This window comes from Lampris incognitus, chromosome 14 (assembly GCF_029633865.1).
Source record: "Lampris incognitus isolate fLamInc1 chromosome 14, fLamInc1.hap2, whole genome shotgun sequence".
NCBI lineage: Eukaryota > Metazoa > Chordata > Actinopteri > Lampriformes > Lampridae > Lampris > Lampris incognitus.
In genome coordinates, this window is record NC_079224.1 from 30,769,697 (window position 1) to 30,794,392 (window position 24,696).

Sequence of the window (24,696 nt, forward strand, 5' to 3'; positions counted from 1 at the left end):
ATGAACTGGTTAAGGTTAGGGTTAGGCATGAACTGGTTAAGGTTAGGGTTAGGCTGGCCACAATGAATGGAAATCACAGCAATGTCCTAATAAGGATAGCATAGCTGCGTTGGTGTGTGTGTGTGTGTGTGTTTGTGTGTGTGTGTGTGTGTGTGTGTGTGTGTGTAACAGGTTTTCCTATCCTAATGGGGACATTTGACCTGAAACCACCTGAAACCACCTACCTTGCGGGGACATTTTATGGGTCCTCATGAGGAAACGAGTCTGTTTTAGGGTTAGGACTTGGTGTTAGGGTTAGAATTATGATTAAGGTTAGGTTAGGGTAAGGGTTAAGATTAGTTTAGGGTAAGGGTTAAAATTAGGTTAGGGTAAGGGTTAAGATTAGGTTAGGGTAAGGATTAAGATTAGGTTAGGGTAAGGGTTAAGATTAGGTTAGGGTAAGGGTTAAGATTAGGTTAGAGTAAGGGTTAAGATTAGGTTAGGGTAAGGGTTAAGATTAGTTTAGGGTAAGGGTTAAAATTAGGTTAGGGTAAGGGTTAAGATTAGGTTAGGGTAAGGATTAAGATTAGGTTAGGGTAAGGGTTAAGATTAGGTTAGGGTAAGGGTTAAGATTAGGTTAGAGTAAGGGTTAAGATTAGGTTAGGGTAAGGGTTAAGATAGTTAAGGTTAGGGTTAAGGGCTAGGGAATGAATGTAGTCAATGAGTGGTCCCCATAAATATAGGGTGGCATGGTGTGTGTGTGTGTGCGCGTGCGCTACGTTCACTGGACACAAGCTATTAACAGCATCCTGCTTTTCAAATTGACATGAAACAAAACCTGCAGATTCAGGGGGCATGTCACCTGTGCCACCATTTCACATGACTTGATGAAGACACGCCTTTAATCCTAAAATAACCGGAATGACCTCGGGTCCTCCTGTGACACCCCTCCAAGTCGACAGTGATTGACGACAGCGCACATCAGCGCATAAAAGCGAGATCACGTCTGGCCTAAGTGATGCACACACACGGCTGCACATCGTGCCACACGGCATACATGAATACATAACACACACACACACACACACACACACACACACACACACACACACACACACACACACACACACACACACACACACACACACACACACACACACACACACACACAGACTCGAACTCACACACACACTCACGCACACACACGCTCACACAGTGAGCGCGGACCATGTCCAGAGCGGAAGCCTTCAGGAACTCCACCAATCTCCGTTCCCAGCTGAGAGAGATGCGTACCGACATCGCTATGGCAGTGGACGACCCTTTCCCTCTGCTGTATGGGCTGGCTGACAAAAACATCATCACTGACCAGCTGTTCAAGGTGAGCTGGTGAAACTTCATTTAAAAGAAGAAGAAGACGAGAATGATTAAGAACGCCACCAAAAAGCTCAGTGTTTTGCTGATGCTACTCCTGTTTCTATTTTGAGCGTTATTATCATTCAGTCTAAATTCTGAAGCATGCAAACCGGTATGGGCTGTCAAAACCGGTTGCGTCTTCTTTCCTTATTCACAGGGTATTTTCAGACCCCCCCCCGTCCCCTTTACTACGTGTTTTACATTTTAATGGAGTTTTAAAAGGGAACGATAAACAGTCAAGTGATCTGATAACTCCATAGACTTGAATAAAACGGCAGTGATTTGAAATGAACAAAGCTTTTTATTTTATTTTTTTGTGCCCACTTCCCATCGTTACTCATTTATCATATGTAAACCACACAAGCGTCATTTAACACGTAAGGGGAGCATAATAATAAAGGCAGCACTAAGAGAGACTGATAACTGATAATGAGGAGGTGAAGGAAGTCACTTATGAGTTGAAAAAATGCATTTGGTATTCATTTGTGAAAAAAAATCATCAAACAATTAACACATGAAATAACAAAACCCCTCGTGTGGGGCGTCGTTAGGCCTGGGAGTCCGAGGCTACAGACCTAAATGTTTTATGACTGGCCCCGGATCTCAAACATTTATTTAGTTATTTTACAAAAATAAGTTGCAGATCTATTCATCTGTCATTCCGATCACGCATTAAAGCCCTCGAAAACAATAAGATATCGTTGATTTAAAACGCATGTACGTTTAACGTGTTGCGTCTTTTGCGCGCACAAATTCATCAGTTTCAACGGAGACGCGCTTAAAAACGAAAGCGCGACGCCGCGGCGGCGGCGCGCTTTGGTTGCGACGCGCTTGTATTTTGGGACGCGGCCGCGGCCGCGGCGAACCGAGATGGAAAATTCTCGATTTTTTTTCGAACGCGGTAAATGCACCGCAGGTCACGTGACAAGAATTAACCAATCAACTCCGTAGGACTTGCTCCACCCTTTCCGTCCAAGGACAAACCTAGCAGTAAAGTTACTGTGAGGGATTTACGGTGCTGGAAATACATTTATCTTTGTTTTGACCTTCTCTTATTTAAACTAGTTTAGCCAGCGAGGCTTACTGCTAAAGTACCGCAACTTTTCCGGGTAAAATGGCCAAATCAACAGATTGCCGCAGACCGCTTGTAATTTGGACCAATTGTCGCATTTCGTGTCACGATAACTTGCGTCTGCGCGCAACTTTTGGTTGCTTGGTAACTTCAGGGACAGTAGCGCAACCTCCCAAGCACCCTGGATACAAGGACGAAAGCGGCACGGCTGGCGTTTTCCAACGCGTTTCAGACGCACCGTGTGAACGCCCCCCAAAGCAGCACAGCTACTTCACGCTACTTGGCACGCGCGCATTTTGTGTGAGCGCGCGAGAGGACGGCGCGATCCATTGGAAATAACGGGCCTCAGAGCGCAGCGGTGCCATTGTCGCTAAGTGGGCTTTACAGGAATACAACATCCTGTCCTTAGACCCTCGCATCGGATAAGGAACAACTCCCTAAGAAAAAACAAACAAAAACCTTTTAACAGGGAGAAAAAAATAGGAAGAAACCTCAGGGAGAGCAACAGGAGGGATCTCTCTTCCAAGACGGGCAGACGTGCAATGGACGTTTACAGAATACCGCATTGAAAGATGAAAACAGAATTATAATGGGATTATAAGATATATGAAGAATACGATGAGGAGGGTGCCAAGCAGTGTCCAGAACTGCCCAGGACCTGAGCCACGCGACCACCATCTCCATATAGACCTGGCAAGAGGACAGACTACACATGCACACAGGGGAGACACATCACACCAGTCACATACATAGGAGAAGAGACAAGAAAAAAAAAGTCACACATCGGAGTGAGAGAAGGATATAACATTGAGACGGTATGGATTTATAAGATTTTTTTTTTTTTAAAAAGTGATGAGGAGGATGCCAAGCAGTGTCCTAGTGGCAACCACCATCACCATGGAGACCTGGGAGAAGGACAGACTACACGTGCACACGGGAGGCTCACATCACACCACACCAAGTAGACGTATCAGGGACAGATGCATCTGCTGGCAGCAACAAAATAATGTTACAAAGTGAAACAGTGTTACAAAGTGCTTTACAAAGAAACAGAACCAGACAAGGCAAAAATAAGAACAAGACCAAATAAGTAAGAGTAAAGATAAAAACTGTATGAATAAACAAAAACAAATAAACATTTGTAAAAGCTTTCACATAAAGAAAAGTATTAAGACGAGATTTAAAAAATCTAGAGACTTAGTTTGTCTTAGTTCAGTAGGAAGAGCGTTCCATAACGTGGGGGCTCAAACAGCAAAAGCCTGATCACCTTTTGCAGATCAGCAATTGATAAAAATGAGCTAATTTTGGAAATTAGCTTGAGCTGGAGAAAGTATGACTAAACAACATATTTGATTTGATTATCAGAACTGAAGATAACATTGGATATGCCCCCAAAATTCCTAGCAGCCTGTTTAAGACTACCTGACAGACCACCAAGATTAGTATAGGGTTGATGGATTTGGGGGAACGAACAAAATGACCTCAGACTTATCATCATTAAGTTTATGAAAAAATTCGGACATCAATCAATCAATCAATCAATCAAGCTGCATTTTATATAGTGCTTGTCTAGCTGCAACAGCCACTCAAAGTGCTTTACAATCCAGGATTTAATGTCAGAGAGGCAAGTTGTGAGAGTTGCTAGGGCACTAGGATCTGTGGGTTATAATGGCATGTATAACAGTGTCGTCGGCATAAAAATGGTAAAACACATGGTGATTTTGAATGACCTGGCCAAGGGGCAGCATGCATATATAAAACAGAAGGGGGCCAAGAACTGAGCCTTGGGGGACACCACAACTCAACTGAGCCATCGAGGAAGCAAAGTTACCCAGAACAACAGAAAAAGTTCTGCTGGTGAGGTAAGGGTGTAATAAACTAAGAAATTATGAACTTCTCCTGCTAGAAGTTCTGAAAAGTTCCGCTAGAAGTTTTGAAATCTCTGGCTATTTTGCTCTGTCATCTGTCCACTGTCCTCCTCCATCCTCTGTCCTCCTCCATCCTCTGTCCTCCATACTTCACGCTCCATCCTCTGTCATATGTCCTCTGTTGTTCGTCCTCTGTCCTACATCCTCTGTCGTCAATCCCCCATCCTCTGTCCTCTGTCAACCGTCCTCCATCCTCTGTCACCTGTCCCCATCCTCTGTCCTCTGTCGTGCGTCCCCGTCCTCTGTCCTCCGTCCTTTGTCATCCATCCTCCATCCTCTGTCGTCAGTCCTCCGTCTTCAGTCCTCTGTCCTTTGTCGTTCATCCTTCGTCCGCCATCCTATTCCTCTGTCTTCTGTCCTCTGTCCTCCATCCTCTGTCGTCCGTACTCTGTTGTCCATCCTCTGCTTTCCATCTTACGTCCTCCATCTTCTGGCCTCGTCCTCCATCCTCTGTTCTCTATCATCCATCCCCTGTCCACCATCCTGTGTCCTGTGTCCTCCGTTCTCCGTCCTCTGTCCAGCGGCGAGTGCAGCTCAAATCACGTGTCTCAAAGCCCCAGAAGAGAGAGAGAGAGAGCGCACCGCACCGGTTACAGGGCTTGTCATTGCTGGCATCTGGTGGCAGCTAACTAGCTAATTCACTTGAAGGCTATGGATAGAAGAAGCTTTTTCAAAAAGAAAAAGTATGAGGGCAACGAGGTGCAGATGAAGCTAGAGGAGGTGGAGGAAGAGTTATCTCCTGTTGCTGTAGCGGCAGATGAGTCAGGACGTGAGTGCCACAATGTCAACGAATACAATACGTGAGAGAGAGCAGCAGGAGCACAACAGAGGAAGAGATGAGGCCGTGAAAATAGATGTTATTACATGGAGAGAGCACGGAATCCACTGATTACCCTAGTAAGTAATAAATAGCAATAGAAAGCTGACTGATGTGCATCCGTTGCTGCATTGAATATTGGCCTGTCGCTGGCATCCAATAGTGTTGCTGTGTTGTGTGACTGTCAGTCCATGTGGAATAATGAGCACTGATGACTAGTTGGCCCCTATGGTAGGGAATAGTACATTAATGGTTTGCTTTTGTATAATCTGATATTGGCTGGTGTGTTCAAATAACTGGTTAAGTGAATATATGAAATAAATTGATAAATAACTTGTGTTTATGATTGAATCATCACGTCAAAAATGAGAGATGCTGATCACATCCTTGTTATGAGCAGGTGAGGAGAGAGGAGAAGAGAAGAGGAGGAGAGAGCAGAGGAGATGAGGAGTGCAAAGTTGAATGAGAGCTCAGACTGAACTCATTTTGTTTATTTTGATGTCCTCTTATGAAAGCCAGCCTACGCACCTGACTGGGACATGTTGGTAGAGCACACCTTATATTCACTTTACTCTGAAAAAACTTGAAAATGGTACAGTTATCAGGTGAAAATCTAAAGATCTCTGGACTGGGCTAGTAAGCCCCTGCTGTTTCAAGATCCTACCAGCACCTCTGGTAGCAATCATCTTTCAAGCCAAATGGTAGATGTGCATTTGCATCATGCTGATTTTTAGTCTGCATTTGTTTTCTCCAACTCTACAGTTATCAGTTAACTTTTCATATTTGCACCCTTTTGGGGTTCGCATCAAATGATAAATTGCAATTGTGTAGTAAAAAAAAAAAAAGGACAGACAGAAAGGGATGAAAAGGAATAAAAAGAGCAAACACTTTTTAAATGAAATCTTTGCTGCTTTACCCTTAATTAATTTAGATTTATCGAATCAGTTGACAATTTATTATGATATTTATTTAATTCACAGGCATTTTTTTGCATCTAGTCTTATCATCTGGGTGCTTGCTAGCTCTGTGACATGAAAGGGGCCTGATGAACACAGTGTTATCCTTTGCACTTTATTCATACTGTGCAAAGGATAGCAAACATATACCTAATTGTATTTTGCCCATCTTGTCATTTTGAAAGCAATGGCATCACAAATGTCAGGCAGCCAAGTAGTTTGGACTGCTCTGAGCAACTTAGGTGCAAAGCTTCTCTGCAGGTTAGCTCTGCCATAGTACATCCTTCAGCATGAAGTGATTTGCTGACTGCTTCTAATCTCACCACTTCCAAAGCAGCTGACTCTGTTATTTTTTTCTTTCTTTTTTTGCTTGGTGCTCAAATACATCTGATTGTTTGGGTCAAACTTAAGGAAACTCTGGAGAGGGAGGCGAGCGAGGGAGTCCACAAGGCCATGTATTCCCTGCTATCGTGGGTCCTGCAACAGAGCAGAGCCACGATCCAGGGCTTCTGGGGCAGTTTGGTCAAAGACTACAACATGGAAAGTTACCCTAAGCTGCAGGCCCTGCTCACCAGCATGCACTCTGGTAAGTGATTTTGAAATATTCATGAATAAAAGCCGGCTTTAGATATTGAGGACAGCGCTTTGGTTGCATTCACTTATATAAATGTGTGTGTGTGTGTGTGTGTGTGTGTGTGTGTGTGTGTGTGTGTGTGTGTGTGTGTGTGTGTGTGTTTGTGTGTTTGTATGTGAACTAATGTAAAATTAAGCGCTGCTCAGCTTGGTGTATCATACTGAGAATTATAGGAAAACATTCGAGGCTTAATAATGGAAGACAAATTACAGAGACTCCTAATGACAACTCGCAATGTTACACTTGTGTTGTTTTAAGGTTTTAAGTGAAGTCTGGTAGGCTACAACCTTAGGTTTTTCCCAAATTGCATGAGGAACAGAAACAAAATTATAAGTTTTGTGTTGTTTTGTAACGTTTCCAAACAAGGATTTTGTTGTTGTTGTTGTTTGTTTTGTTCCAAGCGGTTGATCGTTTGTTGTTGCAGCATGCAACTTGCATGATTGTCGTTCACTTCTGCCAGGAAGGGATGCATTTGGCTCCAAATGTGACAAGAGATCCCCTGGAAGCCCTAAAGGTCCCCACAGAAAGAAGAGGAACCGGGAGGAAAGATCAACAACCCCCCACCATTACCATTCCCAGCACCATGCGGAGACAAACGGTGACCCAGGTTGGCTGACCTCACAGACGTCTGTACCGTGTTTACTATAGAATTGATCCATTAGCACCTTTTCACAGTGAATTATTAATTTATTTATTTTGCAAATGTTATGTATTAGATCTGAATGGCATACTGGAAAAGAACAAACTTCATGTTTTTCCAAACACAGCTTTTTAGTAGCGGTGCAAGATTGCAGCAATGTATGATGGCAACATCTGTGGAAGTAAAATTGCAAAATCAAACTGCAGGTGGTTTTTGGTGCAGCTAATGATCATTCTATTATTGTTTTCCTTGCAATAGGAAATAAAATAAGATTGTACAAGGTGAAGAGCGAAGCCTCAGCAGTCCCTCAAATGCCAGCTGGAAGTGGTAATGAATAAACTAGAGAAAAGAGAAAAACGGAAAATGTTTTACCGTCTGCTGCCTGTGTTCTTTTCCTGCCATGGCGAACACCACTGACTTTAAGTCAAGCAAATCTGCTCATTTCTCTCAATTGCGCAGTTCAAGCGACCGACAAGACCACGCACGATTCCCCCAGTCAGCTGACCATAGGTGTACAGGCGGTGCCCTCCTCGCTTCAGAGAGTAGTCCCCCTGTCATCATCCCCTTCCTCCTCCAGTAATGCCTCAGTCAGACAGGAAGCCAGAGAGGAGGACCTTATCAAACAGGTGTTTGGCTCAGAAGGTAAGCTCTGCCTGTTATGATGTCCCTTTTTCTGGTCCAATTCATCTTCCACAGAAGTAAAAGCTGAGAAGAAACCAGTTCATGTATCACTGCTTTCATCTGTCTGTCAAATTTGAATAAATGATGCACTGGTAGAAGGGAAAACTCCTGTAATGAACAACGCTAAAGTTAAATTGGTTGATATCGCCACAAAATGTCAAAGTACAATTACAAAGTTAAATGTTCTGTACCGCCATCTTGAGGGGACAAATGCTGATGCCAGGCTGTTGGTTATAGATTTCTCCTCAGCCTTTAACACGATCCAGCCACATCTGTTAGCAGAAAAGCCAATTCATCTCTTCAGACTGGACCTTAATCTAGTTGGCTGGATACTGGACTTCTTGACGGATAGGCCCCAGTGTGTGAGGGTTAATGGCTCTTTTTCCAATCGGCTGTACTCTTCAACCGGTTCCCCTCAGGGCTGTTGCCTCTCCCCGTTACTCTACATCTTGTACACTAATGACTGTCGCAGCAACCATACCAATAGACACATATTCACATTTGCAGATGATTCAGTGATCGTAAGTCTTCTTGAAGGGTAGGAGGAACAACACGGACCTGTGGTCGATGATTTTGTATCCTGGTGTGATGAGTCCTTTCTCCCCTTAAATGTGTCTAAAACAAAAGACATGATAATCAGTTTTAGAAAGACTCCTCCTAGTCCTGTACCAACCAGCATTAAAGGTGCTGACATTGAGCTTGTGGACAGCTACAAATATCTGGGGGTTGCTCTTGACAAAAAATTAGGGTTTGAAACTCATGTTGCTTCCACTTCAAAGAAGGTCCAACAAAGACTGTTTTTCCCTGAGGAAAATGTGGACATTTAATGTCTCCTCCCAGATGATGACTCTCTTTTATACAAGTTTTATGGAAACAGTTTTAATGTACTGTATTGTGGCTTGGTTTGGTAACTTGACTTTTGCCAATAAAAAACAGCTTGATAGACTCATCATGGGCTAGTAAGATCTCAGGGAGAAGCCAAGCCCAGCTTACTGACCTTTTTAATAAGAGGGTGTTCAGAAAGGCAACTTCCCTTCTGGAGTGTTAAGGTCACCCCCTTCAGCCAGAATTTGAGCTGTTACCTTCAGGTCGTCGGTTGAGGATGCCCTATATTAGGACTAAGAGATACAAGGCTTCATTTGTCCCCACTGCCATCCCACTGTTAAATAGTAGATAGTATGCATCTGTTGTCTGCAGTTCTCTTGATTCCTTGGTCTGTATATTTTATATTTCATATATTATATTTTATATTTGAACGACTTTGGTTCTCCTTGCCCACTATGTCCTGTTGTCAATTCCACCTTGTTGTTCGTATGTTTTGTCTTTGTGTGAGAGTTTTTATACCGGCTGCAAACTAATTTCCCTGAAAGGGACAATAAAGATACTTTGACTTTGACTTTGACTTGAAGTACTGCAATGCTCATTGAGATTACACAAATGAATGAATATTAATAAGAAGTCGAGTGGGTCTATGTATACTCTGTGCTACCTATGGTGCCAAGGCCTTCCCACTAAATGTCCAAGTTCATTACAATAGTCTGAACTGAAAATTGAATCTAGCTGAAAAATACTGTATAGAGTCTAGCTGATGACGTTTACAATTTCAAATGGAAGCTGTTAGCCAAATTTGTTTTGTATGTAAATTGATTTTAATACGTTTGGAAATGGAGCTGCAACTTGGGCTTTTTTTTGCCATTCTGAAGGGTCATGAATATTGTGAATGATTCGCACGAAAAGTTTGTTCTACCACATCAAATAACTATAGCCATACTTTTCCTTGTCTCTTTTTTCCCCCCCACAGGGAATATCAAAAAATGCATCAAAGTCGGTGGGGAGTATTACTCGGGTCCATCGGAGGAGAGCAATAGACCGCTGTCTAAAGCCGCTAAAGTTCACCACAAGGGGGAGACAAACACCAGCATGCTGGAGGTCATATGAGCCGCTGGCGTTCTCTTGCGTCATATGCAGGTATACCTGGCTGCAGCCTGCAGGACGGGGCGGGGTTCAACGTCGAACGTTTAATCCCACCCACCGTTTAATTTGATTGGTTTAAACTGTCGAATTTGGGCGAGATTGGGGTTAGAATTAGGGCTAGGTGGACGGGTGGATGGGATTAAACATTCGACATTGAACCCCACCCATCCTGCAGGCTGCAGCCAGGTACCCCTCAGGTACAACAGATCCCTCCACTGTTGCGCTCCCTGAGGTTTCTTCCTATTTTTTCTCCCTGTTAAAGGTTTTTTTTTGGGGGTGGGGGGGATGTTGTTCCTTATCCGATGTGAGGGTCTAAGGACAGGATGTTGTATTGCTGTAAAGCCCCTCGAGACAAATTTGTAATTTGTGATATTGGGCTATACCAGCGGTGGCTAACCATGTGTATGGAGAGCCATGTGTATGCAGGCTTTCATTCCAGCCGGACTCCACACCAGGTGATTTCACTGACACATTCTTCCTGTTTGGTTGAAGGGTTGCTAATCAGTGAAATCACCTGGTGTGGAGTCCGGCTGGAATGAAAACCTGCATACATATGGCTCTCCATGGCACATAGTTAGCCACCCCTGGGCTATTCAAATAAAACTGACTTGACTTGACCCCTCGTCATATGTGCTAAATGTGTACCCCTGTGTGTTTTGTGTACCCCTGTGTGTTTATGTGTGTGTTTTGTGTACCCCTGTGTGTTTATGTACGTGTGTTTCTTTTGTGTGTCTTCATATTCAGAGTAATGATGATGAGTGCACAGTGTGTAGGGATGGAGGGGAGCTGATCTGTTGTGATGGCTGTCCTAGAGCTTTCCACCTGACCTGCCTAGACCCTCCACTGACATCCATACCGAGGTGCCTACCACTGACCTTTCCCCTGGACCACCTCAGTTACTTGGAATCTGTACTACATCATAAACTCATTGTGTATTAGCAAAAATGATTGAATTTAATGTGGAAAAACTTGATCAGCGATTAAGTAAAATAAAGCAAAATAATGTCAAAAATAATGCAAAAAAACAAACCTAAATAGAACATGCATATGGTTTCTGTTAGAGTCTCCCTGGATGGTATGGAGAGATTTAGAAAATGTCACACTTTAATCCGAGTGAGCAAAGGATATGAGTTTACCTGTGTGCGCATCTATGTTTGGGGTCCGGCTGCGTTATACCAGCCTTTGTTTTTGGAAGGAAGGATTTTTGTGTCGATGTCATCTTCACCTTTGCAGTGGCACCTGGCGATGTCACTGCTGCCATGGCAACAGAGTGAAAAAGGAGAAAGCCCAGCTGTCTGTTCAGGTAAACTTCAGAAGGAAGAAAAAAAAAACCCAGTTGATTTCAACAGTGTATTCGTCCGTAGTGTACACCTGTAAAAACAATACTAGTATGGTGATGTGACTAAACTGTCGTTTTCTGCCTCGTTAAGAGGATTTTGCAATCATGAAGATAAATATGGAGACATCCGGATAACCCTGTGTAATTTGCAAAAACCTTTAGTATTTCAATTTTGTAGTGTCATAGAAAGACGGTGTTGTGTCCCACTTTGTTTTAAAAGTGATTATTGACTCTAACTATAAACCTCACAACTGCACGGGTGTTAAGGCGTCCATGTCCCGGAAAGGAGACGCTCTGGTGAGACAAGGTTTTCACTGTACAAGCACCTACTGACCATAGCCATTCATCTTTACTGCATAGCCTCTCCTGGCCCAGCCCCAGCCCCAGCAGGCAAACACAAGCTCCAGCAACGCCGCCATAGACGTCGCCCTCTTGTCCTCGCTGTCCTCTTCCTCGCTGTCTGGAGTCACGCCAACCAAGAATGGCTTCACTTCCAGAAACCAGGTAGTCGTTATACTAGGTGCTGGGATGTGTGGAGGGGATGGTCATTTAAACTTTCTGTCGCCTCATTTCACCACAGCTGCTTCCTGAATGAGGGGAGGACTTGGTGTACCGTGCACTATGTGGTGTACTGCCGCACAGGACTTGGACTTGTTTATTTTTCTTTCCTTCTGTTTCTGCTAGGTTTTCCTGTCTCATGCCATAGCTGCCTGCAAAATATATTTGTTTTAGAAATTCCTTGTTTTTACCATTGTGTGTGTGTGTGTTACCAGTGTTCAGGTGGAGAGGTGGTCACCATGAGGGCGGTGTGTGGCGTGTGTCACGTGGGTGGAGGAGACCTCATTCCCTGTCTTCAGTGTCTACAGAGCTACCACGTACACTGTCACTTCCCTAAGTAAGACTTCCCCTTTCCCCTTTCCCCTTGTTCAGAGGTGAAGCTGCCATATAAGCAGGTAATGCAGCTGCACTGGGGCCTGCATCAGTTTAGGGTCCGCATGCATGGATCCCTCTTTATCTCGACACTACTGTATCAAAGATCTCGAGCCCTGAGTCTATATCATTATGGGGTATGTTAAAAAAATGTACAAAGTGTGCCCGTGTGGACATGCGCACTACTGCATAGCAAAATCCACACAGAGGAGCTAGCTAGCTGGTGAAGTGTCAAGACTTCACACAGCGAAAAGCCTGGAGAGTGCGCCTATGATGCCAATAAAACTTATCATCTTGGCCTCGCTATTATGACTCCTCTTCTATAGCACGGCGGTCTGTTTCCCTAGTAAACATTTCTTTTAGGTGTCCGCTATGCAATGCATTTGGCTGTCTCTGGTAATTTTTAAAGCCGTGTGCTTTCACCTCTTTCATTTTCTACTGACGTGACGTTATGTTGTCTGATTGTGGTGGGCAGGCTGGGGCCCGCTTTGACCATCTTGTATTGGGGCCCGGCGCTGATTTGTTACACCTGTGGCCTTGTTTTAACACGGCAGTGGCTGTTGCTGAAGTTTCCCCATTTACTAAGGAGTGCAAGAGTGTCCTAACAAGCCCTGCAAGTGTGGAGTGGAGTAACACAGTACCAACGACAGAATAAGTGTGTTAAATGAGTCAAGACTCAAGTCAAGGGCGCCCGGGTAGTTTAGCAGTCTATTCCATTGCCTACAGGGATCAGCAGTTTGAATCCCCGTGTTACCTCCGGCTTGGTCGGGTGTCCCTACAGACACATTTGGCCGTGTCTGCAGGTGGGAAGCTGGATGTGGGTATGTGTCCTGGTCGCTGCACTAGCGCCTCCTCTGGTCAGTCGGGACACCTGTTCAGGGAGGAGGGGGAACTGGGGGTAATTGCGCAATCTTCCCACGTGCTATGTCCCCTTGGCGAAACTCTTCACTGTCAGGTGAAAAGAAGCGGCTGGTGACTCCACATGTATTGGAGGAGGCATGTGGTAGTCTGCAGCCCTCCCCGGATCGGCAGAGAGGGTGGAGCAGTGAGCGGGACAGCTTGAAAGAGTGGGGTAATTGGGCAGATTCAATTGGGGAGAAAAAAGGGGGCAAAAAAAAAGATTCGAGTCAGGTACAAGGTGGTATGGGGTGGGTACAACTTACGTCATCATAACAATGAATGATAACACATTTTAGTGAACTGGCACCTTTCAGGATACTCAAGGGCACCTTACAAAAAGCAGGAAAAAACAGTAAAACAACAATTAAAACATTTCGAACACAGTCAGACGGTGCTGGTACACAAGTGTCTTTGGGTGAGTGAGCATGCATTGCAGCAGAGTTTTTCAGTGAGCTTGGTGTGCACACCTGTAAGTCTGATATAGCAGCGGTAGGTTAAGGTTTTAGCACTATAACGGGACAGGCAGGAATGGAGTCTGTTGATGTTATGCAGATGAGAGAGCATTCCTTGAAATGTGTGTTTATGTGGGGTTCAAAGGCTAGAGTACAGGCCAGGATGGTTTACGACTTCTGTCGACAGGAGGGTACGGAAAACCAGAATACACTGGTACCTGTTCTTATGACACACTTTGGCTAGATATAGTCAACAATAATGTAAAGCCCATAAGAGCGGGCAACTTAGCTTAACTTATGGGCGGCACGGCGGCGCAGTGGTTAGTGCTTTTGCTTTACAGCAAGAAGGTCCTGGGTTCGAACCCTGGGGTTGTCCAACCTTGGGGATCATCCCAGGTCGTCCTTTGTGTGGGGTTTGCATGTTCTCCCTGTGTCTGCGGTGGGTTTTCTCTGGGTGCTGCAGCCCCCCACCCCCCCCATCAAAAAGACATGCATGTTAGGGTTAATACCCCTGACTGAGGCATGGCAAGAAGAGCTGGAGTTGTTCTCTGGGTGCTGCACGGCGGCTGCCCACTGCTCCCAGCTACACAGCTAGGATGGGTGAAATGCAGAGCGTAATTTCCCTACAGGGATCAATAAAGTATCTCAAAATTAAAATCAGAAAATAGACAAGACCCAATCTCAGTCTTAACTTCATCATGCAGGATGTGCGTGTTGCGTTCAGCACGTATTTTTTTTAAAACCTTATCCACTTTCTGCGGATTATTTTTCACATGAGTCTCGATCAGCGGCATGCACTGGGGATGTGTGTGCTCTCGCGGTAATGAGAAAGTGCCCAGTGGCTGCTAATGGATCATAATAGATACTCACAGCAAGGTACAGGCTACAGTGTTTATTTCACGAAAGATTTAGTGGTACTCTGTTACGTAATGGTTGTCAGGAATCGTGATTTAAATACAACAAATGAGATACTGATTCCCTGTGGTGGTTTCCTACAGTACAAGCACTCTGGATCCTGTCACACTCCTGTATGCCACCCAATGATGTATTGATGAGCGAGCTCTTGTTGCAAAGCCCTCTGCTTTCCAAGATGCATGATGCCTTTATGAGACGAGTCCTCCCCCTTGGAAGAACACAGTTGTGTCTTTCATGTTTTCACCGGAGTATGTTTTAATGAGCACCGGACTCAGAGCAAAGCTAACGCTTATTTGTTCAGGTCCTCAAATGGATATGATCAAGAACCAATGTTAGCTCTATCGTTGCTATGGTTACAGCTCAGAAGCAGCATACTGAGTCACAATAATGCGGTACACCTCTCTCGCTAATAGTAGCCCCGTGTTCTCTAGGGGGAGAAGCATCTGTTCATCCTGCACCAGACCCTGGGGCAACTCCATGGAGAAAGAAGTTGAATCGAGAGCCGTACAGGTGTGTGTGTGTGTGTGTGTGTGTGTGTGTGTGTGTGTGTGTGTGTGTGTGTGTGTGTGTGTGTGTGTGTGTGTGTGTGTGTGTGTGTGTGTGTGTGTGTGTGTGTGTGTGTGCGTGCGTGCGTGCGCACATATATAGAAATCCAGTGAGTTACACTGTCTCAAAGAATTTATTTGACTCACTGGATTATTTAACTCCTTATTTGTTGAGCACTTGCCTTACCGTTCAATGTTTCTTTTAACAGAGTTATATATATATATATATATATATATATATATACATATATATATACATATATATATATACATATACATATGTGTGTGTGTGTGTTTGTATCTATATAAATATATATAAATAAACATATACACATATGTATGTATGTATATATGGATGTGTGTGTATATATATATGTGTGTGTGTATCTATATAAATATATATAAATAAACATACATATACACATATGTATGTATGTATGTATGTATGTAGTATGTATATACACGTGTGTGTGTGTGTGTGTGTGTGTGTGTGTGCGCGCGCATGCGCACATATATAAAAATCCAGTGAATTGTACTGTCTCATAACGAATTTATTTGGCTCACTGGATTATTTTGCTCCTTTTTTGTTGAGCACTTTCCTTACTGTTGAATGTTTCTTTTAACAGAGTTATATATATGTGTGTGTGTGTATTCATATATATATATATACACATACATACACACACACACACACACACACATATATATATACACACACACACACACACACACACATACATACGTACATACATACATACATACATATACACGTGTGTATGTGTATATACGTATATATGTGTGTGTGTGTGTGTGTGTATATATATATATATATGAATACACACACACACAGATATATGTGTGTATGTATATCTGTAATCATGACACATAGTTAAGCGCTACTCCTGGACTCAGTGTTTAATTCTGTCCTCTTGGTCTTGTGTGTGTGTGTGTGTGTGTGTGTGTGTGTGTGTGTGTGTGTGTGTGTGTTGAATGCCTTCTCCTCCAGGTCCCCCATGTGGTCCAACCTGTACACAGTAATGAGCAGAGCTGCTCTCTCTTTGAGCCCATCCTCCCCAAGGATGAAATGGACTCCATAATAGGAGAGGTAAGAGGTCCTTGACGACGTTCACACCACACATGTGCTGTAGGTGGGATGTCAGCGTATCATGCAGCACAAAATGGCCATTTCTTATCACCCAATGAGAATGATCTCATTTTGCAAATCATAGCTTTGAGTATTTCTATACTTTGAGGTATTTTGAGCTTTTAAGTATTTCTGTACAACTTTTGGTTTGAAAAAGGGGGAGGCTACAGCAGTGCTGTGTGGTTGGTGATATTTTTTAATGCAAAATAGACAGGTGATATTGATGTCAGGCGAGATGGGGGCTGATAAATTGATCATTGGTAGCAAGTTGCAGAAACATGACTAATCACCGTTGGGTACCATCATACATCAGAGTTATTAAATATTCAACCGACAAGGCTTGGCCATCCATCTCTGGTGACTGTTTGTCACTTGCACTTTCACGTTTCCATTTTAAAAATCTAATCTATCAACAGCCACAACGAAATATGAATAGATTCAGGACACGTCATTGCATTCTGTCCCTTGGATCATTCTTATTAAGCGGCCATTTTGGCTGAATGCAATTACTGATTCTGAGAACTGAAAAAAATAAAAAATAAAAAATGGGCATCCAGGTGGCGTAGCGATCTATTCCATTGCCTACCAACACAGGGATCACCGGTTCGAATCCCCGTGTTACCTCCGGCTTGGTCAGGCATCCCTACTGTCGCAGTTCCCGGGCTGCCCCCGAATTCACTACATTAGTGCCAGAAGTGGGATGGTGAGACCGTAAGGCCATCAGAAGCACGTGCGCCCAGAGGGGTGAAGGAGCTGATATGCTGAAGCATGGGGACACACTTCCCAAAGGAGGGGGGTAGTGTAACGTGCATGGATAAATAGACTCGCTAGCCCTTGGCTAACAGGTCAGACCCTTTAATCGACTGGTTAACGTTGTCGCCCATGGTGCGGGAGATCCGGGTTCGCTTCCTGGCTGCGGCGGTTCCCGGGCTGCCTCCCGAATTCACTATATTGGCTGTGTCTGTGGGTGGGGAGCTGGATGTGGGTATGTGTCCTCGTTGCTGCACTAACGCCTCCTCTAGTCAGTCGGGGCTCCTGTTCGGGGGGGGGGATAGCGTGATTCTCCCACGCGCTACGTTCCCCTGGCGAAACTCCTCACTGCCAGGTGAAAAGAAGCGGCTGGCGACTCCACATGTATCGGAGGAGGCAAGTGGTAGTCCGTGGCCCGACCCGGATGCTACCCAAATCGGCAGAGGGGGATGGCACAGAAGAGTGGGGTAATTGGCCGGATTCAATTGGGAAATCCGGGAAACACTCCCCTTTTTTTTTTGTGTTCAGGGCAGTTATTGTTGGAAGCTAGCAGCCCCTGAACTTGTCTGGATATTGATATATGCTGACGATGAGACCACCCCCCCTTTATGTGAAATGCAGCATTGACACATGCAGTCTCATGGTAACATTACACAGGGTGGCTGTAAGTGATGTATAGTGACATCATGGTATCGATAATGCCACCAGGTATTGGATTCAGGACCATGCCTTGCTGAGTCTTGTATTGTAAACCAATAATAATAAGATGTGTTTCTTTCGCAGCAGGGATCCATTGACGGGATCTTGCAGTGGGCTTTCCATAACATCTCCAGGCCTCTCCCTGACTCACAGGGATACTATTAGAGACGCACACATGTACACAAATACATTCCCCATGTACAGATTAGGTAATGCTCTGGTCCGCAGAGGCTTATGTAATTGCTTGAATGAAAAGTTAACAAACATATAACATATCGCGTTACACAGATATGAAAATTCTGGTGCCTTATTTGTTTTCTTATCCATGGTAGATTATTAGCAGCTGATTCTGTGACCTTGGCCTCATTGCTTGTGCACATTCAGATAATTTGTTTTACGAGCACTGAGATAAGTTTATATTCACTTCTGCTTTAGCTGTTGGATATTATGTGTCTGGGATTTATTGGCTGAAGGAGAATAAGGGAAAGAGTGCCAAAGAACTCACAACTCACTTGTACTTGACACGCTGAGAACCTAAGTTGAAACATTTGCTGGGAGAAGCTACAAATGGATCGAATCTAACACGGTTCTGTTTCTGATCGGTACTCATATGGTTTGCCTCTCGCTCCTTTAATATCTCTGTAGATCTTCAAATATGCCATCTGTAATGGTGTTTGACACATGCCACTTCTCCAATAAATACTGCTGCTTTCAATTCAAATGTCCATATTTTCACAACCCCCCCCCCCTTATCTTTGTAAAAGTAAATACTGCCCATTTACCAGAAGCAAGGCATGGGAACAAACCCTCATAGTGCTTCTGATGGGGCTTCTCTAGACCTTTACCCTCTGAATAATGAATTTTAAGATCTTGACTGTTAATTTTCAAGACCTATTAGCTAAAAAGTGATGGTGTGATGGTATAAATGGTGATGACGTGACGGTGTTATGGTGCAATGGTGTGATGGTATAAATAGTGTGATGGGATAAATGGTGTGATGTATAAATGGTGTGATGGTGCAGTGGTGTGATGGTACAAATGGTGTGATGGTGTGATGGTATAAATAGTGTGATGGTACAAATAGTTACGACGGTATAAATGGTGTGATGGTACAAATGTTGTGATGGTATAAATGGTGTGATGTGTGATGGAATAAATGGTGTGATGTATAAATGGTGTGATGGTGTGTGTTTGATTTTCTTGTGTTTTATGTTGTCTGTGTTGTTATGTGTGAAAGTGTTATGAGCACTTAAAGAGCAATGGTGACTGTACTTTTGCCACCAGGGCTGCTACATAGGATTTGGGTTGATATTTTGCCATCCAATATGTGATATATTTTATTATAGTTCATCCTACGTTTTTTTTAATCAGTTTTGTGATGCAATTATCCAATTGTAAGTATAGTTTGAAACTGTTTTAAAAAGTAAGCTCACAAATACCGTTGTCCTTATCCATTTTAAAAACAGAGGGAGTCAAACAGCTTACATCTTCCCTGTCATCCTTTTCCTTATGCTTTTATGTAGTTCACGTATTCACCATCCGCTCTCTGCGAGCATTTGTGTGTCGCTGCGTTCATCTCATCACGGGGGAAGGATGACTAGCTGACGGTGCCAGATGAGGACACGGTCGGTGTCTTACTCCCCTGAGTTCCCACCAATAGAAAATATGAACAGGCGCATCAGAGGAGCTCCAAATCAGCACAGGGAATTTACATAACAGCAAACTGCTTGTACATATCTACATGCAAAGACTATTACAAAACACACAATTAGACTTCCACACACACAAACAAAACATACTTGCTCATGCGTGCACATTCATGCACATTTTTTTGCACTCTCTCTCTCTCTGTTTCTCTCTGTCTCCCTCTCTCTGACTCCGTCTCTCTCATTGTGCATCTGGGAAAGAATTCGCATTCGCACAATACACCAGATGGTTTTAGTTTGATGAGGTATGCGCGCTGAGCAATGCCTCTTTTTAACAGGAATTCCTTGCAGACGATCACTTAGATGTGGAATGTTGTTTTTGTCAAGGGATTTGAGAGTTTTAACATAACCGCCAGAAGGATGGAGCTCTGCCAGGCAGCAGAAAGATATTTTTCTCTTCAGTGTTTAGTTACCATGGCTGCCGCGCTCCCCGAGGCCCCTTTCAAGCGTGTGTATCTGTGCATGAGTGCCTCTGTGTATATTTTGTGTTCACTTCAACTTTCGTCTCAATACGGCAAAAAATAATTTATAACTGAAGGCTGTAGGAGTCTTATCCTCGTGGCTCTGTGCTTCATCACTCGAAACTGTATGAAAGTTTTCTCGGATTCCCTCTTGAAACTGTAGCAAGGAATTCGAGGAGTAATTTTTGCCGTGCATATTTTCTAGGAGGTGAAATGGGACTGAAATGAGTGTCACTGTTGGCGTTGTATGGCAGTGTATCCATAACCCTACTCTCATTGGCTTGCAAACACTAGATGAGTTAGACAAAAGCTGGAAAAGGCAGACTGTTGAGGTCAAGGGTCACATAGGCAACACTCATATATAACGCAACTATGGCGAGTTTCAGCAATATCTCATCAGTGTTTCTTTACATGGCAATTACATTTATAGATCTTCTCATTTCCCCTCATCGCTAGCTGAGGGTCATATTGTTGCCGCAGATTCCTGCATATCATCATTAATAAAATCAGAAATTCAGAATTTACGCCATGAAAACGTCCACCATGGATCCAGACACATGCTGTACTGCCAACACAGCTTCCTCCTATCCCAAACACATCCAGAACCTACATCTCATTTACAAGTGGGCCCGGCCAAGAAAGCAGCACAGGAAGTTAAACGTGGAAAACACAAAACACTAAAACGTACTGAAACGAGACATCGGCACACTTGCAAAGTGCAGCAGCATTAAATCTCCAGCAGTTCATAAAGATACAAGTCAACAAGCATCAAAATCAGATCCAAGGAAGCACAGTATGGGGGGGGACACCGAATCAAATGCAGCTCCTTTCTTCCCAATAGCTTCCTCTAGGTGGCGCTGGTTTACCAGTCTATGCTTATAAACCTGTTGGCACAAGACGTTTGTGAAGTGAGTCTCTCACTGTGGTAACTGCACTGATCCCTTACCCCCCCCCCCCCCCGATTCTTTATTACTTGTTTGTATAGAAAGGATTATTTCAGTGTCAACCCTTAATGAGATGCACACAGTGTGTGTGTGTGGCGGGGGGAGGGGGGGTAATATACAATAACTCTTTTACCACAACAAACATGTCCAACAGATCAAAGAAGGTTGACTCAGTTCATCTGGACACAGCGTTTATTGAGGGAAGCGTTTCATCGCTCACCTAAGTGACCTCTTCAGTCTCAGCTGACTGCAGGTGTCCCCACCCTTAGAAACAATACTACAGTGGCATAACGACCGGAACCAACGATCGGTTCCATATGCAAATAGCTGTGACCATTAAGTACAGTTTCAGTGGCCATGTGTACTATTCACAGAGCATTTTGGAATGTCTGCAATCACAGTATTGTAAGATGGCGACAGATGTACTCTTAGCCCCCCCCCCCCCCCAGCGTTCCTCCCTATCAAGGATGTGCCCATCCTCATCCTTGACAGAGTGGCCACTGGCCTGTAGATGGGTGTAGACTGTGGAGTCCTGGCCCAACGTGTTAGCTCTCCTGTGTTGTGCCATCCTCTTGGCCAGCATATGGTTAGTTTCCCCGGTATACAAGTCACGGCAACCCTCCTGGCACTTAACAGCGTACACTGTATTGCTCTGTTTGTGTCGGGGGACCAATCAGGTGGACCAATTTCTGGCGCAGCGTTTTTTGGGGTTTGAAAGTAACTGTGACCCCCCCAACTCCAACCCCCAAACACACTGCTTATCAGTATTTTTTCTGTCAGAGCCACAGGTGATGTCATTTGTCAAGGTTATCATCACCCTTAAGACCTAGTGACGCACGTTTTACACAAAACTATGTTCTATCTTATCATTAGATGCCCCCGAGGGCTAAAGAATTTGGCCGACTGGTCGTGTGAGCAAAATTGCGTTGTTTGCGTGTTGACCTATGACCTCTGTGACGTCAAACTCTCTATCTCTTATTCTCTCATCTTCCCCATTGTCTTCGTCTTTCCTGTCATCCTTCATTGTATGCTAATCAATCAATGAAAAATGCCATAAAAATTGACTTTGTGATGTTTTGGAAGGCCGTGTCTGAGCCATGAGCTTCAGGTGACACTGCACCATAAATAAAAACTGTAAAGCATTTTCTATGTTAGCTTATTTATTTGGAACAGTTAATGAATATATCCGAGATGTGTCAGCATGTGTTATGATGTTTTAGGATTTCTTATGATGGTTATTGTTATGTTTCCCCCTTCCAGACCACTGTTTCAAATATAAAAAAAAAACAAAGTAAAATTTTGTTTTCGAGCCAGGTGTTTCTCAAGCGAGTGCTCCATGTTTGAGTTGAGTTGAGTTGAGTTGAGTTGAGTTGAGTTGAGAGAGATAAAAACAGTGAAGCATACGTGTCAAACGAAGTTTTGTCTGATTCGGTGTGAAACCTCAAGGTTAACTTCCTCTCCCACAAACACACACCATGCACATGCATACATTCTTGTATTTCTATCTTTGTGAGGACCCCCTTCATTGACTACATTTGTTCCTTAGCCCTTAACCCTAACGTTAACATCATGCCTAACTCTACCTCTTACTGTAACCTTAACCTAATCCTAATCCTAATTCTAACCTTAACCCTAAACCCAAATCCTAGCCCTAAATTAGACCCTTGAGGAAGTGAGGACTGGCCAAAATGTCCTCACTCTTATGGTTTAAAAACACAAAATTGTCCTCAAAGAGATAGAAATACAAGAACACACACACACACACACACACACACACACACACACACACACACTCACACACACACACACACACACACACATCCTGTTTTCAATGTTATTGGTCACAGCCATGGAATTCTTTGGAAGATATGATAAGTGAAACTCCCACGGTTGGGGGATCCTTTTTGCAGCTTTTGGCACTTGAGAGGGGCATATTTGTGGGGCAGCTTTCACACGGGTGTTCCTGCTGGGCCAGCATTGGTCAGGGGGTATCTGAAGGGGTGAAGGCTGCATAACTTCCAGTCACAACCCTCTCCCTCTCTCTCTCTCTCGCTCTCTCTCTCTCTCTCTCTCTCTCTCTCTCCTCTCTCTCTCTCTCTCTCTCCTCTCTCTCTCTCTCTCTCTCTCTCTCTCTCTCTCTCTCTCTCTCTCTCTCTCTCTTTATACTATTGTTATAAGCAGGAAATTGTTGGGCTTCAGCATTGTCTCAGTTCTGGTGTTGGGTTTCAGACCCTAACTTCTGCATTCTTTGTTCACTGACTTGTGGCAGCATACAGATGCTGTTAGTGTGCTGCATGTGACTTTTGGAGATCCTGCTTGGTGTTGTGATAATTACTGTTCCCCCCACCCTCCCCCCTCGTTTTCCACTGAATAGATTCGTCCAGATTCACAGCGGTAATTCAGAGTGAATTAGAGAGTCGAAAATGGTTTGAAATCCTCCAATCTCTTCTTACTATCCTATGTTTTACACAATAATACGTCATTAACTTTGGCGGCTGACATTGAGTTATGTGTTATGCGACCAGAGCCACTAAAAGATCAGCATACTGTTTTAAAAACCGTGACATTTGCTTTCACCTCAACCAGCGATGGAGCGACGCTTCCAACATTCCAGCGTTACATAAGAGTGGTCCGAAGTCAGGCCTTCTTCTTGTTATTCGTGTTTCTGATCTCAGCAGACTAGCTGGCTGGCGGTGGGCACACCGCCAACACACACTAAAACACTTACACACACACACACACACACACACACACACACACACACACACACACACACACACACACACACACACACAACCACGACTATGTCACATACTTCTTCTCGGCTTTGGTGGAGAAACATTCCCTTCCTCTCTGTCCTACTTGAAAGCTTCCAGTTTCAGTCGAGTGTCAAGTTCACAGCTCGTTCCTGGTTTGCGTGACACCTGGCATGTTAACTATCATGGATGCTGAGGGTGACGGGTTTTTTTTTTTTTTGGCAAAACAATGATCACTTTGCACAGCTTTACAATGAATCAAACTCTGCTTGACATCGGCGGTCAGAAGCCCACAATATTCAGCACCCACAACACAAAGAAGCTAATTCTACAGGGTAGCAATTCCATTGCATCTAGTTATTCATCTGCATATCTCCCTAAATTGTTATGGTTTGCTGCATCTGACACTTTAAACATCCCCCTTGGGAAAACACTCTGGTCCCATGTTCTCCTGCTTTTTGGAAGGCTCACATGGCCAAATCTAAGGATAGACGTCAAGATTTGTGGTCATGAGGAAGAAAACTTCTCTCTCTCTCTCTCTCTCTCTCTCTCTCTCTCTCTCTCTCTCTCTCTCTCTCTCTCTCTCTCTCTCTCTCTCTCTCTCTCTCTCTCTCTCTCTCTCTCTCTCTCTCTCTCTCTCTCTCTCTCTCTCTCTCTCTCTCTCTCACTGTGTGTCCTCTGAGCGGACCATATAATGATACACTGGCGGGGCAGATTGCAGGGTTGCCATCAGTGTGGACCGGTAAACACAGCAGAGTGGGGCTGGTTAGGACATTCCAGAAAGGTCCTCAACTGAGGATTCGTGGAAGCGGCTCCAGGGTGTTTGCATTCTTTCTGTGGAGCACCGCCGCTAACAGCATTGCCTGTGATCACTACCTTGTCCCAAGTGATAATTAAGTGAGGGGAAATGAAAGCTAGCAGATGTTGAAAATTCCTCCACTCCTTGAGAGATGATCAGCACTAATGCGGATTTAAATTAGCAAATAATTCTGCGCAGCAATTCACTAGTTGACCCCCCCCCCTCATCTTTTCTTCATTATCAAGTCCTTAAAGCTACAATC

At 44.0% G+C, this 24,696-nt stretch overlaps 1 protein-coding gene across 1 annotated transcript; it reads left to right on the forward strand.

The window, feature by feature from the left end:
• Positions 1 to 1,207: 1,207 nt before the first annotated feature.
• Positions 1,208 to 18,457, forward strand: aire (autoimmune regulator). The gene is made up of 14 exons (XM_056293857.1): positions 1,208 to 1,357; positions 3,268 to 3,279; positions 6,577 to 6,751; positions 7,260 to 7,429; positions 7,646 to 7,766; positions 7,899 to 8,081; positions 9,922 to 10,049; positions 10,839 to 10,954; positions 11,328 to 11,397; positions 11,794 to 11,937; positions 12,207 to 12,328; positions 15,062 to 15,140; positions 16,182 to 16,280; positions 17,853 to 18,457. The coding sequence occupies exons 1-14, from the start codon at positions 1,208 to 1,210 to the stop codon at positions 17,931 to 17,933; spliced, it is 1,650 nt and encodes a 549-aa protein (XP_056149832.1). The 3' UTR covers positions 17,934 to 18,457.
• The last annotated feature ends 6,239 nt before the right edge of the window (positions 18,458 to 24,696 follow it).